This window comes from Stigmatopora nigra, chromosome 9 (genome assembly GCF_051989575.1).
Source record: "Stigmatopora nigra isolate UIUO_SnigA chromosome 9, RoL_Snig_1.1, whole genome shotgun sequence".
Classification (NCBI taxonomy): domain Eukaryota; kingdom Metazoa; phylum Chordata; class Actinopteri; order Syngnathiformes; family Syngnathidae; genus Stigmatopora; species Stigmatopora nigra.
The window spans coordinates 5,182,108-5,200,257 of NC_135516.1; the positions used below are offsets into that span (position 1 = coordinate 5,182,108).

An 18,150-nucleotide genomic window follows, 5' to 3' on the forward strand; every position below is an offset into this window, starting at 1 on the left:
TATACAAGAGACAATATTAAGTCATAGAGACACGTTTATTTATTTTGTTTGTATTATTAACTGAATGAAAAGTCACTAAACACTAGGTATTTGTTACATTTTGTGAAAGTAGATAGACGAATTTGAACCTCACTAAACAATAATAGTTGGAAAACAGACATGATGATTTTCCCCACAAGGTTTGTAGGCTATTTCCAATGCTGAGATTATGACAGCGATACAATACAGCAATACAGTGTGTGTATTAATGATGAGGTTGCATACAAGTTTGTCTTTCTAGACAAGACTACAGCAAGAATTTCATAGTCAACTGTACAATTACATGAAAATACACTGCCCCATCTTTTTAAGTATATTTTGGGGTCTTCGCTCAACGTAATTCCCGATATCATGATTAAACTTCTCAAACATTGTAGGGTGTAATTCAAAGCTATTTAAGTTGCTTCTAGATCCTGTCATGCATTGACATTCATACTTAAGATCCACAGGGAAGGTGAAATGGATTGTACTCTCCCAGAGAAAATTTACTTATTGGCAAACTCAGAGCAAATCAAGATGAAACTGCGGCACAGAGAGGTTCAAACTGTAAGCGATGTTACTAGAAGAGCCATGATGAGGTTATGTAAAGTTCTGTGAAACCAAGTCAGACCAAATCAGATGGATTTGCATATCAGCCTAATGTACCCATTGAACAAGAAAAAGAAACACAATAATTCTGCTTACTGTACATCTTTTCTTCCACCTTCTCATAAATTTTCTATTTATGAAAAGGCACTAGATGTCAACGAGAAAACACAGCGCCAGTGTCTTATAAAAATACAGTTTAACAGGAAAAAAAAGACATGCCAAGCTACATACACTGGGTTTGTATTTACAGTCCCATGCAAGTAAATCTGATAATGGTATGTCAGCCATTTTTTTTTTGGTGTGCAACAAATCTAATACTATTCATGAAATTTGCACATACCATCATTTAAATGTCGCACGGATATCCTGCAGTGGAAGTCTTTCAGGGTAAAATAACACACATTTAAACACACATTCACATAACAACATATTAATATCGTGCTGCAGGGTGTAGCCTTGGTTAGCACCTCGGATCAACTCTGCTATCAGTATTTTAAAATGAGACGAAATAACACCAAAAAAAAAAAAAGACAGTATATATTAATGTTTGCGTTGAAGCAAATGTTGAGGGAACAAATTAACCGTTTATATTTTTTGTTTCTTGGCCAACACACTTTGGATGTTGTAGTATTTCAGATGTCAGTGATTAAAAGGGTAACCCAAAAACTAACATGACAACGATGGCAAATGTACAATTACCATGATTAGATTATAAGTCTCACAGAGACCAAAATGTTTATGTGCATGCACAACTGTGCTTACTTCCAAGTCAGTAAGGGATGGGCAAATGTCTCGTTTCTGGAATGTGTCAAGGCCCCCTTTGATTTGTCATGACACTCTTCATGACCGGAATCTCAGACTTGGGACTCTAATGACTCGCTCCAATTACACTTTGCAGCTTATGCACTTTCCAATATATTTTTTTAGTCTTCGATCGCACATCTGTAATCATCCATTTTCTCAAGAGGAGAATGTGTGTGAGGATTTGAACAAATCCTATTCCCTATCCATAATGTATTTTAGGACATTCAAGAAAATGGGGCTACATATTAAATACTCTTTAAACTTGCAAGTAAACATACAACATGCATCAATACCATAGCTTCATTCATTTAAACATACAGACTCAACTTGGGTTGAAATGATGAAGTGTTTTGAAAGTGTTTATGTAAATAGAAATCTAAATCTGTCATATGATAATGTTCTTTAAATCGTACACTGGCAGGATACACGAATGTCTCGCGGTACTTCCTCGTCTAGAGATACAACCAGGAGATGCTAGAGCCAATAGAAAGGGAGTTCAAGGGGGGCTAGGACATGAGTTCATCCCTTCTTTGGTGCTCTGTTAACTCCCAGTAGGGGAATTAAGCCCCGCTCACATGCTAGTTTCGTTGGACGACGGCAGACCTCCACGAATGATGTGGTTTTCTTGCCTCTCACCACCCCGAGGTGTCATCTCTCTTCCCCCTGTCTCCGTAGATGCCGCCTCCTGAGTGCAATTGAGCAGGTTAGCCTTGGGTAAAGGGCTAGTGCAGCTTGCAGCGGACCTCTCCATGTGATTCTTTCTCTGGTGGCTTAAGCCTGTGAGCTGCCCTTCACCTTCTAATCTTTTGGCCGATGAGCCCTCGCCTTCCCCCTGTGAGTTGCTCGGACTCGCAGATTGGCCGAGCGGAGATGGAGATTGTAGCAGAGCCAGTGGAGACTTAGCGTCTTGCGTGGCGGAGCTGAGCCGTGAAGGAAATCTGGAAACTCTGTCGTCCGACAGTCGCTCGGCAAGCTTGGCTGAGGTGTCCGCAGGTGTCGTTACCGCCTTAAGCACATCATCCTGAGTTCCAATAAGGTCAACCTGACATTCTGTGGAGGTGCTGTCTACTGTTGTATTCACATTAGGGCTGGACACAAACTTATACAGCCCCGCTTTTGGTAAATTCTCTTGCTGGGTGCTGTCAGTGATCTTATTTATCTCCAATGCGCTAATATGTCTTAGATCCAAGGGAGGGGGTGCCCGTATTTGTCTTCCACAAAGACTAGCTCCGATATTGGGAATCAGACAACTTTTTTCTCCTCTTTCTCCAGAAAAGTCGTCTTGGCGGCTTATTCGTGCACCCCTGGCAGGTGAAGTTTGTTGGCTCGGGATAGTAGGCAAAATATTCATCTCCATCTCTTCTTCTATAAGTTTGACTTGTTTCTGCGGCAAAGTACCCGACTTGTCATAAGTACATTCTCCCGTCTTGATACCAGGGTGTTGAGGGCTGCCTTTGTTGCTCAAGGGCATGGAATGGTCAGGTGAGCCTACTCGAGCCAATTCTTGGTAAAGAGATTTGGACTGGCTGGGGCTGCCCAAATCTACATTGGAGTATCGTTTATGGTAACTCCAGCGACTAGGTGATAAGTGATTGTCCACTGGGCACTTACTATCGTCTTTCTTTTCGATCAGCACGTCTGTGAGTTCCATGTTACGTGCGAAAGCCTCTTTGAGATTGATCGAAACAATGCTTCCACTTTTCTTGGCTCTTTCAAGAGCTTCCCTCCTCTTGATGGCCTTCTCCTGCCTCTTCTGTTCTCGATAAAACTCCGAGAAGTTGTTGACAATGATCGGGATGGGAAGGGCGATGACCAACACACCGGCTATGCAGCAGAGCCCTCCGACAATCTTCCCCAGCAAGGTTTGCGGGTAGATGTCTCCGTAACCAACTGTGGTCATTGTGATCGTAGCCCACCAGAAAGACGCAGGTATGCTTGTAAACTTGGTGGAATCCTCATCTTTCTCGGCAAAGAATACCAAGCTAGAAAAGATCATAATGCCCATGGCTAGGAAGAGAATTAGTAAACCTAATTCGTTGTAGCTCCTTCGCAAAGTGAAGCCCAAAGACTGGAGTCCCGTGGAGTGCCTAGCCAGCTTTAATATCCTCAGAATCCTCATTATTCGGAAAATCTGGACCACACGGCGGACATTCTGGAACTGCATTACATTCTTGTTAGATTCAGTGAGGCAGAGAGTCACGTAATAAGGCAATATAGCCAGCAAATCAATGATATTGAGTGGCGCTTTGATGAAATCCCACTTATTAGGTGCTGACAGCAGGCGCAACAGGTACTCCATAGTAAACCAGGCGATGCACACTGCCTCCACGTGAGCTAAATTTGGGTTGTCGTTAAATTGGCCAAATTCATCCACAACTTGCAGCTCCGGCAAAGTGTTGAGTGACAAGGAAATTGTGGAAATGACAATGAACAAGATGGAGATCATAGCCAGGATCTGGAAGACAAATGGAAGACAGTCAATTACTCTCCAGTGGTTCAATATTGCTTTTTCTGTGTTTATATTATCTCTCTGATACAATTCAATTTGGAGGGTGGGAGGCCATTTAGAGTGGAGGCCTTAGCATGAAATCTGTGCTAAATTATCTCTTGACATTGAAACGCAAATATGTAGATACAGCTCACTTCCTTGACAACTTCATATTTTCCAACTCCATCTCATGGCCTTTTGTAAAATTCCCTTTGTGAATAGCTATGTATTTAGTACCTCTTTTAATGTAACCATACCACTTTAAAGCAGTTGACATTATGGAAAAGACATCTCACATTGAGCTATACAAAGGTAAACTGTTCAAATGAACTCCAGGTAAAACAGTGTGTGGAGCCATAAGCTTGCGTAGTCTCTCTCTGCAGCCTTTGCTAGGACATTTCAGGATAATTGTAATAGGATTGCATTGCTATCTATAGAGAGGATAGAGAGCTGTTAGAAGTGGTTACTCATTCTTTCCTACACTGACAGGAAGAATCACATTTGCTAGGAGATATTGCAAAATAGCAAGATACACAATAATTAGAATCATGAGAAATGATTACATTTAAAATGTTGCTCATCAGAGTTGGCTTGGTCGTTCTCAATGTCACTGTTGCTTTTTCAAGGTTTTGTGAGTTTATTTAAAATAAAATATTTTTAACAATAGTGACAGTAAAAAACTACCACAGAACACAATTTCACCCAATGCTCATTATCTTCAAAATATTAAGTCCTTTCCATGGACTAAACTAAATTACACAATGTCAACATAACTAAGGCGAACATTTAAATTGTGACATAAAAAAAACACACCTAATTCTAGACATGAAATCTTAAATTGTATGACAGAAGAAAGGAAGTATAAAAACATAATAATAATAACAACATAATCATTGATTTAAAAAAATACTATAGATGTTCGAGTCCTGTAGAACAAGACTTACACATGGTAAGATTTATATCCATAAATTTTGATAATGAAGCCAATATACTAAAACTTTTTCTTTCAAACGTTGCGAAGATTTTCAATAGCTTTCATACCAGCACCATTATGAATGATTGAATGAAAGAATTTGTCTTCTTTTATAAAATATCATACTTATCCGTTCTAACTCAAATTTGTCATTCACGTTAATAATACTCCATTCTGTATCCAATTCGCAGTACATTTTAAAGTTTCCTTATGGCACGGGTCACAAACTCTGGTCGTCCCTATCCAGTCTGATTTCTATATTTCCCTCCTCTAAAAACACCTGAATCAAATGATCAACTCATGAGCAAGCTGTCCAGAAGCTTAATGAAGATCCTGATTATTTGATTCAGATCTCTTGTAGGAGGGAGTTGTGAAACACAGACTGGATAGGTGCCCTTCAGGACTGGAGTTGGTGACCCCTGCTCTAGGGGATTATGGTTCGTAATGTAGTCTACTCTTTCCACTTTAAACACTTCTCATCTGCTGGAAAGGCATGTGTGTTGCTACAAAGTCAGCAGCATGAAATTGCCCAAAATCTCTTACTAGTACATGCTGAAGCTCATTTTTTAATTAAAAAAAAATCAGAATAAGAGCAGTACTAGATTTTGAATTTGACCACATTCCAAATCAAGATGCTGCATTGCAGCTGTAGCAAATGCAATTTAGAAGCACCTGAATTAAAAAAAACTGTGTTGTGCATTGGAGCATTTTGTAGATGCTCGTTTAAAAGGGCTACTTCTGTTGATGAAATACTAGAAATCTGTGCTCTTCTTACGTGTAAAAATATGTATATATTCCTGAGAAGAGCTAAGGATTAATCAAAGACACAATTTAATCATCAAATTGTTTATCTATACCAGGGGTGGCCAAGTCCGGTCCTCGAGAGCCCCTATCTGTTTTCCATAGCTCCCTCCTCTACCAGACCTGAATAAAATGACATACTCATCAGCAAGCTTTCCAAAAGCTTCATACCGATTCTGATTATTTGAGCCAGGTGTGTTGGTGGAGGAAAACATGGAAAAAAGACTGGATAGGGGCTCTCGAAGAACCGAACTTGGCAACCCCCGCGCCTAACTCTAACCCTAACCCTAACTCTAACCCTAACTCTAACCCTAACTCTAACCCTAACTCTAACCCTAACTCTAACCCTAACCCTAACTCTAAACCTAACCCTAAACCTAACCCTAAACTTACTCCCAAACCTAACCCTAACTAAACTAATAATAGAATACCCTATATATTATAGTATAGATCAGGGGTTGCCAAGTTCAGTCCTTGAGAGCCCCTATCCAGTCTGTTTTCCTCAAATGATCAACTCATCAGCAAGTTGTCCAGAAGTGTCATACCGACCCCGATAATTAGATTCAGGTGTGTTGGTGGAGGGACAGACTGGGTAGGAGCTCTCGAGGACCGGACTTGGCAACCCCTGATCTATACTAAAATATATAGGGTATACTATTACTAGTTTAGTTTATATTCATCTGACTTGATAATGAATGTATATGTATTCATTCATTTTCTGAACCGCTTTATCTTCATTAGGGTCGCAAGGGTGCTGGAGCCTATCCCTGCTGACTCAGGGCCAGAGGCGGGGGACACCCTGAATCGGTGTCCAGCCAATCGCAGGGCACAAGGAGACGGACAACCATGAACACTCACACCCATACTTAGTGGCAATTTAGAGTGTCCAATCATCCCACCATGCATGTTTTTGGAATGTGGGAGGAAATCGGACTACCCAGAGAAAACCCAAGCAGGCCCGGTGAGAACATAGATTTGGACCCAGCACCCCAGAGCTGTGAGGCCAACGCACTAACCACTCGATCCACCGTGCCGCTTCCCACAAACTGATAATAATGATATATATATATATATATATATATATATATATATATATATATATATATATATATATATATATATATATATATATATATATATATATATATATATATATATATATATATATATATATATATATATATATATATATATATATATATATATATATATATATATATATATATATATATATAGTGAACTGCACTTATATGTTTGTTCATAAAAGTATGGCAAGTGAATTACACCACAACTGAATACATAGTGTCCAAAACTTCACAGTTTTTTTTTATATTTCCATTTTACTAATCATGTTTCATTCTGACAGATGCAAAGCCACTGGCATTTGACAACCTTTTTGTAACAATTGCCCATTTACCGCCAGATGACACTGGAGCAGTGTTGCAAAATTGCCACCAGGAAAGAAGTTATCTTCCCTAAACTGCAGTGGAGGTAGGGCCTCTGGGCTTTTTGTTGTGCGGTTTGTCAACAACAGATGCTGTTTTCAGAATTTTGCTATGGAGAGCACAAACTGCACTTTGCCTTGAAGCCAATCTGACAGTCTTCAAGGATTTCAAACTGGTGCAAAACTGCAGTCAGGGAGTGAAAAACTACTATCAGGCCCATGTTTTGAAAACGGATCCAATTGTTGAGTGATTTGAAAGGAAGCAATTTGCTCACAACATTTGCAAAGCCAGAATTTCTAGCTCTCTCCTGAGTACTTCCAAACCCAAACAGTGGCATCTGACTGAAAAAGAGTGCCAAATAATTGGTGCAATAGATTCACTTCAGCTAAGCTTCATAGGAAAAGCCAAACTTTGGATAATTTAAAATTGAGTTTCCCAACGGGGTTTGGGGGGAGGGGGGTGCTGGAGCCTATCCCAACCGACCACGAGGCGAGGGAATCCCTAATTTGCTTGCCAGCCAATCGCAGGGAACAATGTAACAAACAACCACTCGAGCTCACAATCACACTGCTAATGTGTGGGAATCATACCCAGAACCCCCACACTAAAGTCAGGCAGAATAACCACTGTACCAATGGGTGGCTGCGATTAATGATAAAAGATTAGAAATGTAATATGACAAATAATAACTCTATTCTAAGATTCAAATTGCAATATTATCAGATTAAAGTCGTTTTGTTGCATATTTTTAATGCAACATAAACTGGACTTTGTTTGCTTTTATGGGTATCAACCATTGGTGATTTAAATTCTGTGTGACCACCAAAGAGCATTTTGGGTAATAATAAAATATTGGAGTCATCTTGGGAGAAATAAAATCATAAAATTAGAAGCATGAAATGACTTATTTTTACATCACATGACCTGCAACTTGAATTAGATATTGACATTTTTTGGGGGGGTTTCTTGACAAAACGTAGATGAAAATGACTGTATTGTAAATAAAGATGACAGTTTGTAATTTGAATATTTCCTGATTGTGGATATTGAGACAACAATATATTTCATCAAATGCATATAAAAAGTTTATGTACATGAATATAATCTTGGCTGTTGAAAAATGTACTGCGAATTGACTAGTTTTTTTTTTTGTTGTAAATGCGTGCGTGTGTTTGTATGTTTGTGTCTGTTCCGCTTAATACTTGTGTCTTATCAGCTGTTCTCTGTTCTCTTATTGGCTAAGAGTTGAATGACACACAGGCCATGTCATTGCGACGTGGCCTAAGAAGCTTCCCTCCTGCTGACCCCACACTTCTAAAATAGTCACATAGATCTCTGTTATAATTAGAAATGGCAAAGTTTGCAGCTAAACTTACGCATGCATCGTTCTACGCTTCTCATAATGAGCAAGTTAAACTTATTTATAAACTAAAGTTATTGAATTAAAAAAAAAACCTATGCAATTAGAGGGCCAGTCTTAACAGACAGGGTTGATCAATGATCATATAAAACTACAAATAAAAAATCTAATACATAACCATGAATTAAAATGTTTTAGCAACTCCTTCACATTGTTGAATCTGAACTTGAGAATAAAAAAAATATGAAATTATGTAACGGTAACCTTTTTTGGGGGGAGGGGCTAAACATTAAGGTAAAAAATACAGTTCTCATGAAAATGACACTGTACAGTGCTGCATCTCTTTCAGATTGAGATTTTTCCATTAACTAATTAGCATTTTCTTAAAATATTTTTTTTTCCCCTATCATGACTGGAAATGCCACTCTCTAGTTCCAAAGAATGAGAATATAATCTAAGAATTCTTCGTGCCAATACATGATTTACTCCTTGAGAGTGTTTAGCAGCGCCTAGGACAAACAGTTTAATCTGCTTTTGCAATTGACTCTAGTTTGGCGCTTCCGGTCCACCCACAGACTTTGCACTCCACACAGTCTGTCGTTGAACTCCATCCAATCACAGGGCACGAGGAGACGGACAACCATTCACGCTCACACTCATACCTATGGGCAATTTACAATGTTCAACCCACCTGCCATGCAGGGTTTTGGAATGTGGGAGGAAACTAGAGTACCCGGAGAAAACCCATGCAAACCCCACTATTTTCCATTATTTTTACCAACTGGAGCTGCAATGACTATTCAACAGCCAATTGATTGTGAATCGCCAATTATACTTATTATAAATATTTTTTATAATACAAAAAAACCCAGGGGGAGACAAAGTATTGTGGAAAAAAAGGTTCATTTATTTTTCATTAGAAAATGAAAATATAGTAAATATGTATTTATTTAAATAATAATATAATAATGTATTTATTTAAATAATAATATATTAATGTATTCATATAATAATATATTTATTTATTTAAATAATAATATATTTATTTATTTAAATAATAATATATTTATTTATTTAAATAAGAATATATTTATGTATTTATTTATATGTTTATTTATTTTGATATTTTTATTTACTTTTTTTTACTTAAAAGGAGGAAAATAGTGAGTACTCTAATTATTATATTTTTGTTTTGGATTAAAAACAGTATATATTCTTTTTTTTCATTTCAATTATAATTGATATATAATTATTATTATTGATTTTTTTTACCGAGGTCTACAATGTCTTACGTGTCTGTCTTGCTACTGCAACCAAAGAAAATTCCCAAATATGGTATAAAATAAAGTACTAATCTAATCTAATAAACGAGGTGGAAAACAGTAATTATACGCTGATTTCTGTAGTTATCATTGTTATATTGAGGACTACCTTTTTTTTAAATTTCATGTTCGCTCGCGTTAGACAAAAAAAAAGATGTAAGTATAGAATTTGAACTACTTTGACAAAAATAGCCCTTTACTCGAGAGAACTTTCATTACCTTGGCTGCCACAGATGAACTTGGTTTTTCCAGGAGATCCCACAGCTTCTGCCTCTGCTCAGGACAGCATCCCAGCTCCTCTTCTACCTCCCCTTCCTTCTCTCTCAGGGTCTCGGCTTCCCTCCTCAGCTCCTCGTTCATCTGCTCTTTCTTCTGATGATAGCGCGCCTGGCAGCAGGACTCCAGGTATATCTCATCGATACCCCAATAGTCCAGCTCTTGGCCAAAAGACAGGGCGCACATCTCTTCCATCATGTGCAGTTTTCCAGTCCTGTAGAAGTTGAGAATGGAAGAGAAGGCCACGGGATGGCGGTCGAAGAAATATTCATTCTCGGAGAGGCTGTAGTCATCGCAGACCTCCAGTAAAGACTCGTGTGTGTTACAGTCTCTTAGCCGGCCCAGACGGGTTCTGGGTAGGCGATCCAACGTGCGCCATAAAACTTCATGCGTTAACCCTCCGACATTGAGCCGGACCCTCCGACATCGGGCCTTGACGCGGATGATGTCGATGGGTTCCGGGGGCAGCACTGGAACCACAGGGGGCCGATTGGTGATTTTGGGAGTGCTGTACAGCACTTTGTCTGCCATGTTTGTGCAAGATGAACTCAAGCTAATGCTCGTGACCTCTACTGGTTCGGTTGATTTTCTGGTGGCTGGTGGGCACAATGTGGCTTGGGCCCACCGAGCTCACCCAGCTGTTTTCAGATAGTAGAACCTCTGGTTAAATCCATGGCTAGAAGGGAAAACAAGGTATATTATTCAAACACGAGGTGAAATCATTATGACGTTCCCAATTGAGTTTTAATCATTCAGATTTGGCCTCGGGCATAATACTAGCTAAAGTTTGTTCTCAAGGGGAATTCATATGACAATAACAGAGGGTGAAGAAACATTTTAGTTGGAAATAACACAAGAAGCTAGACCCATAAACATTATCTGGAATGAAAATGATTTAAAATGCTTGTTCTAGAAAAGATTAACTGTGCCTTTTTATGGGTGGAGCACTAAGACGTAGGTATATAGTATACTGCCTTTAGATGTCCTTTGACAGTGGGACCTGTTATCTGATTGTATAATGCTGTAGCACAAATCCTACCGGGGGCATTAGGCTTCGTCTGCCCTAACTCAAGTCTGACCAAGTTAATAATAGTCTGTCTATCTTCTCTTGGGACATTCATAGGACACATGACTATCTAAACATCCAAAACTATAACATTATAAATATAAAATCTGATCCAGTTTACTAGTTCTAAAAAAATATGAAATTTCAAAATTTGTATTGCATGTTTTAGGGTGTAAATTGATGAGGTAAAGGTTGAATACTGATGAAGGTAAAATATACATTGCCTTTACAGGCTATAGTGGACAGCTACACATTACCATTTGATTTTAAATGAGATTACTGAATTTTACCAGTGCTGTATAGAGAAAATAAACAAAGCTATATTCAAAGCACAATACCAAAGTGAGTAATTGTGTATTTGTATGGATCACATCTTATGCTATGACATATTTAATGTCAAGCTTCTTAAATAACAAAGCAACTATAAATTAGGTTTATTACTACCAATATTTTTTTGCTGAATGGAATCAAAAAGACCAAATATAATCCTAACAACTTTTAATTCATGTCCAAATGTCCATTATAGATATATATATATTTTTTTTGCAAAGTTTCTTTCGAATGCGGACTTAAAGTCTAAAGAGAGAGCATTCATTTCTAATTCGTCGTCAAGAGATTAGGCAGACTGGGGCTTATCCTGAGATTATAGACCTGAGTAGCTCCATTTTAAAATCTAACAAATAAATAAATAAAACGTTTACTAGAGCAATTGTAGAGTAGTTTTATACATTTTTATCTGTCAAAAGAATGACTCCTGATAAAAGTACTTACAGTATGGAGATATTCATTTGCTTCAAATGAAACCTTTGAATAATAAACAACTAAAAAGAGAGCTTACCTATATGGATTCATTTGAATAACTCTTGACGTCGGACTCTGCTTCTTCCAGGGGGTCCCACCATAGCAACCGCCTAGTTTTCTCAGATTTTTAGCATCGCGCTGATCGGTGAAACTGAAGCACACAAGTAATAGTGTCAAATATCCACATGTTGGCCAGAAAGTTAAGGCAAGCTTGAACAGTGCAGGTAGAGTGGCATCGACCCTTTGGAGCTCAGTTACAGGAGGAAACCTCCACACACCAATAGATAGAAAGAAAAGGGAAGCCCCGTGTAAGGACTAAACGGATCACGGAGAGAGAGATGGAGATAGAAAGAGAGAGAGGGAGAGAGACAGAGAGAGAGAGAAAGAGAGACAGAGCGAGAGTGAGAGACAGAGCGAGAGAGAGAAATAAAATGTTTCCCTAATAACAGCACCACGGACAGCTCCTCAGTGTTTCTCTGTGCAAAGTGGCTCATCTATATATGCAATATATGCAAAATTTTCTCATTCATTGTTGCAGCGTATAAAGACCAATGCTTTCGTCATACAAAAAGTTTGATTGCATAATAATCTGAAAGAGGCGGTCTGGTGGCGCGAGTGGCTGGCGTGTCAGCCTCATAGTGCTAGGGTCCTAGGTTTAAATCCAGGTCATGTCCATCTGTTTGGAGTTTGCGTGTTCTGCCCGGGCATCCTTAATTCTACCCTCAAAATTATACACACACACAATTTTGGCTGCAGTTATAGGTTTATCGTGGAAAACAACTTTTAAAAAATGTATAATGATCTAATTACGCGTATTGCAAAAGTCTGCATGCCACCTGATAGTATAGTGGTTTTATCTTGATTTCTTAGTTCATTTACTCCATTATCACTGTTCCAAGAAATTTATATTCATTTTTATTTTCTTTGAGTAACTATCTTGTTTATGGTCTCAACCAACGCAAAGGTACAATATTCATGAATTGTCATTCGCCTTGTACTTTACATTTACTGAAGGGAAAAAAATTGCAGCTTTGTCAATTTCACCTTCATGATCTAAGTTATTCTTGTTTCCTCGTGAAAATAAGTCAGGAATAATACATAAAACCATTTAAAATACATTTAACGGCAGGGGTATATTAAATGGCACACAAACAGGAAGGTATGATCCACTGCGCACTCGATGAATAAAGTCTGACTTGGAATTTTAATGAACTTAAGTATCTATAGTTATGCCCCCATAAACACCATCCAATATTGCCCAAAAAGGTGAGTTGACATTTAGTATATGTGGGTATATTAAATGGCACACAAACGGGCTCAAAAAAAGCAAAAATCATTTAATATACCGGGGTAATTTGTGTTTCTCTGTAGTGTTTCTTAGCACACTTAAAGAATCATCGGGTAAATTTTCTGACGATGTATTCTACTTTTTAACTATGTACAGAACATTTTGAGCACTCAGCAAAGATAACTTACTGACTAATCAGGAATAAAAAAAATGGTGATAAAGTTGTCTGTGCTCCCACAACTCCACTGTAAAGAACAAACCAAACTTCAGGAGCCCAAGCATATAATGAAACTTAGATTTATGGGTTTACAAAGTACACTAAACTTTTAAATTCTTATACAGCATGACTTATAGAATGACTGAAGTTATTTGTGCATTCTTATGCAGCTTTAACATTAAGACTTAAGATCAACAGGTTTACGTGCATCATTAAATAAAACATAAAAAATACAACAGTACCAATGTTGGAATTTAAAAAAAAAAAAGTTATTTAAAAACAGGTTAGACAAGCAATGAACAGAAAATGAATGATCCTTTAGCTACTTCTACAAACATCATATAATTAAATTTGACACTTTGATAATATTTACAAAGAAAGCAGTTTGACTTTTTTTTGGAATGCAGTGAGCCACCCGGAACAAAGAAGGAGTGTATACATGAAATAGTGGAATAGCAGGGTCAGGCCTCAGACCTGATGCGAAATTCAAAGCCAGTTTCAGTTGAGAAGTAGTTCAACAAAATGCATAGTCATCAACCCAATCCGTCGACGTTAAAGCATCTGATAACAAGGTCTGCCAGAAGAGACGACTTCCAAAGGGAAATTAAAACAACTAAAGTATTTACATCCAAACATAACAGAAAAAAAACACACTATTATTACATTTCTTTGTTGCTTTTTGTTGTTTCCGATATTTCGTTTCAAGCTCAAGTTTGTGTGTGCTGAGGTATCTCTTGGTTCTTTACTTGTGTTCCAGTCGTAGCAGCTGCTCTTTACCATTGATGGTTAGTGACCTCAGTTGGCCGTCCTCCTCCACCTCAACCCGCTCTTGACCATTCTCTATGATCCTGGAATGATCACAATAATCAAATCAAATCACTATTTTCAAGCCCGTGTGTACCCTGCCATTCATCCACTGACAATGCATTTGATGGAATCTTGATGATTTTTTTTAATTATATTTTTTCCTCCATTTGGTCATGTAGGGAATGCTGACTCAGGTCTTCTAGAATCTAGAAGACCTGAGTCAGCATTAACTAGTATTGTAGTATTGTGTATTGCTTGAAAATCTCCCTACATTTTGCTGGACTCCTTTTTTTTCGACAATTTGTTATCACTTCAAAATACGCAATGGATCAATTTGGTAATATCTAGAATCTAGATATTACAAAATTGATCCATTGCGTATATTGAAGGGATAACAAATTGTCGAAAAAAAAGGAGTCGCGCAAAATGTAGGGAGATTTTCAAGCAATACACAATACTACCGTGACAACTTCAAAATAAACGAAAATAAAATACATGAAATGTATTGACGTTTTGTGGGATTAACTTGGATCTAGTTTTTTGTATATTACAACAGTATATATCAAATATACAACAGTATATATTAAATATATCAAAAAGTACCACTGTATTTGTAAATCGACTATGTTGCCTCACCAACCAAGTGTATCGATGTGATCATTTATACAAAACCAAAAAGTATCACAAATGACTTGATGACATTACTATTAACTCTGGGACATATTGAACATTTGTACAGAGCTAAAAAATATTAGATTAATGAAAGTAACTCAAAGTGAAACGCATTGCTGGAATTGAATGAAGGTTTACCTTTTGGTGGTGATCTTCCTGCCATTGATGATCTTGGTGGAAGTTGACACAGAACGAAAGTTACCCATGCCTCCTCCCCCGCCTCCCCCAAAGGAGCTGCTGGAGAAAGAAGTGAAGCCGCCTTCTCCTAGACTGCCCATGGTTGCCATTTGGCCCATATGACCCATGTGACCCATCGGGCTCATGGTGCCAAATGAACCAAAGCCTAGACAAAAAAAAAAAAAATACAAACAACTCACCAATAAAATTCATCACTGTTACTGTTCTTGTGTATTTTTTTTTTAAGTATAAAATGTACCTGGATCAAAAGGTGAGAAACCAGCACCAAAAGGAGGAAAACCTACAAAACCCCCCAAAAATGAACTCCCTGTTCGGCTTCGATGTCCCCGACTCGATTGCCATCGGCCGCTGCCGAGAAAAGGGTCATCGCTAAACGGATCTGTACCGAGATAAAAAAATGAAGAGAAAAAGTAAGCAAAGATCTTTGAAGTCTACAATTTTCCTTAAAAAAAAATAAAAATAAACATGCCAAAAAAGTCTTCTAACGGGTCTCTGCCTCCGAAGAACTCCCGGAAGATATCTTCGGGGTTGCGGAATGTGAAAGGTTCTGGAAAATGATCTCCATTGTGGAAATGGTTGCCTGAAAACAAATGCTTCAAATGTTTGTAACACATTTTTAGAAACCGATGATGTAAAAACTGCTGTGTCCATATACACATAAACTTCATTTTTTTAAGCTTCAGTTTGGGTTATCAGAAAAGATCACAATACCTCTCCCTCGAGGGCCTGCTGTTAGTCCTTCTTTGCCATAAAGGTCATATGTGCTCCTCTTGTTGACTAATAGAAAACAACACAGTTCACCAATTAGAAAATTATTTCCATTAGCCTGCCTCAAAGGAAAAAAATGAAGTCTACAAATGTATGCATTGTCAAGTTTCAAACGACAAAGGCATTACAAACCATCAGAAAGGACTTCATAAGCTTCCGAGAGCTCTTTGAATTTCTTCTCCGCATCTTCTTTGTTTTCGGGATTTTTATCAGGGTGCCATCTTAGTGCCAGTTTTCTGTACCTGTGAAATTTTAGAGTGGAAATGTAAATATATTAGCTTTACAATTTGATCAATTTTAGTGGGGGATTACCCACTTGCATGCTTTGTTTGTTTACAGCTGTCATTTTGTCAGTTCACCACTGAAGAGTTACATTTTTTTAATTTTTTTTAAAGTCATTTATTGTTTCTGAATGAATAAGGAAAAAGATTGAATAAAGATAAAAAATGAAAGTAACTGTGAGCATTTTCAAAGCATTAACAACGTAACTTTAGACATTAAATAACAATTAGAAATCAAGATACATTTACTTCCCCACACATTAAGCAGCCAACACATCATATCTTTTTTTTTTTTAATTCACCAGATTCACACAATTTTTACCAGTTAAAATCTACAAGTAAAAATTAAGACGAATTCATCAGGCCACAAAAAAAAGGAAGGAAATAAATTAAATTAATTAGTTTTAGAGCTCCATCAGGGCAGCCTAAAAAGAATTAACTTAGATCTGGAGAGTGGCTTAAAGTTGTTTACAAGTTAAACACGTTTGCCTCTTTCATCATTTCTCGTGTCATGTTAAGCTGTACAAGCTCAAGTTGACACAATGGGTGATTACTTTTCTCATGCTTGTAATTTGTGTGTAACTTGAATAACAGGTGCAAAAAGGTGTGGTTGCAGAAGAAGCCATGCCAAAATTGGTAAGAGGTTATTAGAATACTTTCCGTAACAATAGGCAAGCAATTATTGTAATAGTTTAAAAAACAATTCTCATTTGTGTAGATGTAAAATTGCAGTTAATGTCTAATGGGGCCTGAGTCGTTTTTCCAATTAATTACAGTATCCTCAGCATTCAATTCTGAATAAAATAAATGTACAAGCTATTGCTAAAAGCAGAGAGGATTGAAATAAGCATTTATAAGAAAATTAAGGATTGCAACATCATGTTTTTGGGTTAATGGAAGCGCATTCTGTTAAGACCAGACATTATTTTAGGTATGCAAAATGTACAGAATGCTGAATTACATAAAAAGCCATTCATTGGGCATTAGTAGAATTGTCTCCACAATAGCTATAGAAATTGAGTGAATGGGGCCTTTATATTACACGCTTCGTTTAACAGTTTATGTTGTAGACTTTCAATCTGATGCCGTCAAAACCTATAAACTTACGATTTCTTTATGTCATCTGCAGAAGCATCCTTCCGTACTCCTAGAATCTGGTAGTAGTCCCCCATAGTGAGGGGCTTGAAGATCACGTCAATGGATTCAGAGGAACTTTACAGGGGAAAAGAATCTATATGGATCAGGTATTGAAAAATAAATATTAAAAAAAAACAATTGTCTGTATCAAAACACAGCATATAAATTGTACTTTTGGACGTAATGCGGGACAATCAAATTTAGGGGATAACTTACTTCACTTAATTTATATTTACGCGTTCTATTCTAACATATTCATATGAACAAACTGATAACAAAGTAGTGTTATGAAATACAATAAATGAAATTCGTTCATTGTTGAGGCAAACATTCATAGATGACATTTTTTAAAGAAAAAAATAAGTCGTTTGCTTGTATTCAACCTGTCTTTTGAGTAAATTAACAAAGTTAATTTAGCAATATGGTCGTGGTGCGGTTAGCTTCTAAGCTACTTGACATTTAGTGGCTTAAAGCTAGCATAGCGCTGTAAACATCACCTCGGCACGCTATTCAACACATCTTACCTAAACAGATTCAGCGATGTTTAACGTCAGTCAGGACGTAGATGTAACACAAAATTTCTTGTAAAACCTTCGCTAAAGCTAAAAAGGTTGATTATTGCCACAGTATGCAGTTTCTTGGATTAGTCGCATCGTCCAGCTACGCATCTTCTTCACCTCAATCATTTATGCGGACGCTTTTTTCACTTCAACTAAAAACTTCGCCACCAATTGGACACAATTGGTATTGAAGGACAAAAAGGAAAATCTAAAGAAAATCTTGAAATCTGACTGATGGAGTCAGTCTAGAATACCTATA

General features: G+C 37.5%; 2 protein-coding genes and 1 long non-coding RNA gene across 3 annotated transcripts; 1 reads left to right on the plus strand and 2 right to left on the minus strand.

Annotated features, from left to right (window-relative positions):
• Positions 1–97: 97 nt before the first annotated feature.
• On the minus strand, positions 98–12,264 carry LOC144201477 (potassium voltage-gated channel subfamily B member 2-like). The gene is made up of 3 exons (XM_077724149.1): positions 12,001–12,264; positions 10,040–10,772; positions 98–3,886 (listed from the first exon to the last, which is right to left on the minus strand). The coding sequence occupies exons 2-3, from the start codon at positions 10,625–10,627 to the stop codon at positions 2,003–2,005; spliced, it is 2,472 nt and encodes an 823-aa protein (XP_077580275.1). The 5' UTR covers positions 10,628–10,772; positions 12,001–12,264; the 3' UTR covers positions 98–2,002.
• Positions 6,582–7,454, plus strand: LOC144201479 (uncharacterized). The gene is made up of 3 exons (XR_013327346.1): positions 6,582–6,654; positions 7,117–7,184; positions 7,241–7,454. It is a non-coding gene; the product is annotated as an uncharacterized LOC144201479 (long non-coding RNA).
• Positions 12,265–13,532: 1,268 nt separating the features above from the next.
• On the minus strand, positions 13,533–18,017 carry dnajb6a (DnaJ heat shock protein family (Hsp40) member B6a). The gene is made up of 8 exons (XM_077724150.1): positions 17,856–18,017; positions 17,302–17,425; positions 16,046–16,155; positions 15,857–15,922; positions 15,615–15,725; positions 15,384–15,524; positions 15,086–15,290; positions 13,533–14,316 (listed from the first exon to the last, which is right to left on the minus strand). Exons 2-8 carry the CDS (start codon positions 17,364–17,366, stop codon positions 14,211–14,213), a joined length of 804 nt encoding a protein of 267 aa, XP_077580276.1. The 5' UTR covers positions 17,367–17,425; positions 17,856–18,017; the 3' UTR covers positions 13,533–14,210.
• Between the last annotated feature and the right edge of the window lie 133 nt (positions 18,018–18,150).

Excerpts from the sequence above, each read along its gene's own strand:
- dnajb6a (XM_077724150.1), bottom strand. The coding sequence starts at position 17,366 with ATGGGGGACTACTACCAGATTCTAGGAGTACGGAAGGATGCTTCTGCA. Across the intron at positions 16,156-17,301 it reads GCAGATGACATAAAGAAATC|GTACAGAAAACTGGCACTAA; the intron begins GTAAGTTTATAG and ends AAAATTTCACAG. Across the intron at positions 14,317-15,085 it reads AGGAAGATCACCACCAAAAG|GATCATAGAGAATGGTCAAG; the intron begins GTAAACCTTCAT and ends TGATCATTCCAG.
- LOC144201477 (XM_077724149.1), bottom strand. The coding sequence starts at position 10,627 with ATGGCAGACAAAGTGCTGTACAGCACTCCCAAAATCACCAATCGGCCC. Across the intron at positions 3,887-10,039 it reads GTTCATCTGTGGCAGCCAAG|ATCCTGGCTATGATCTCCAT; the intron begins GTAATGAAAGTT and ends TTTGTCTTCCAG.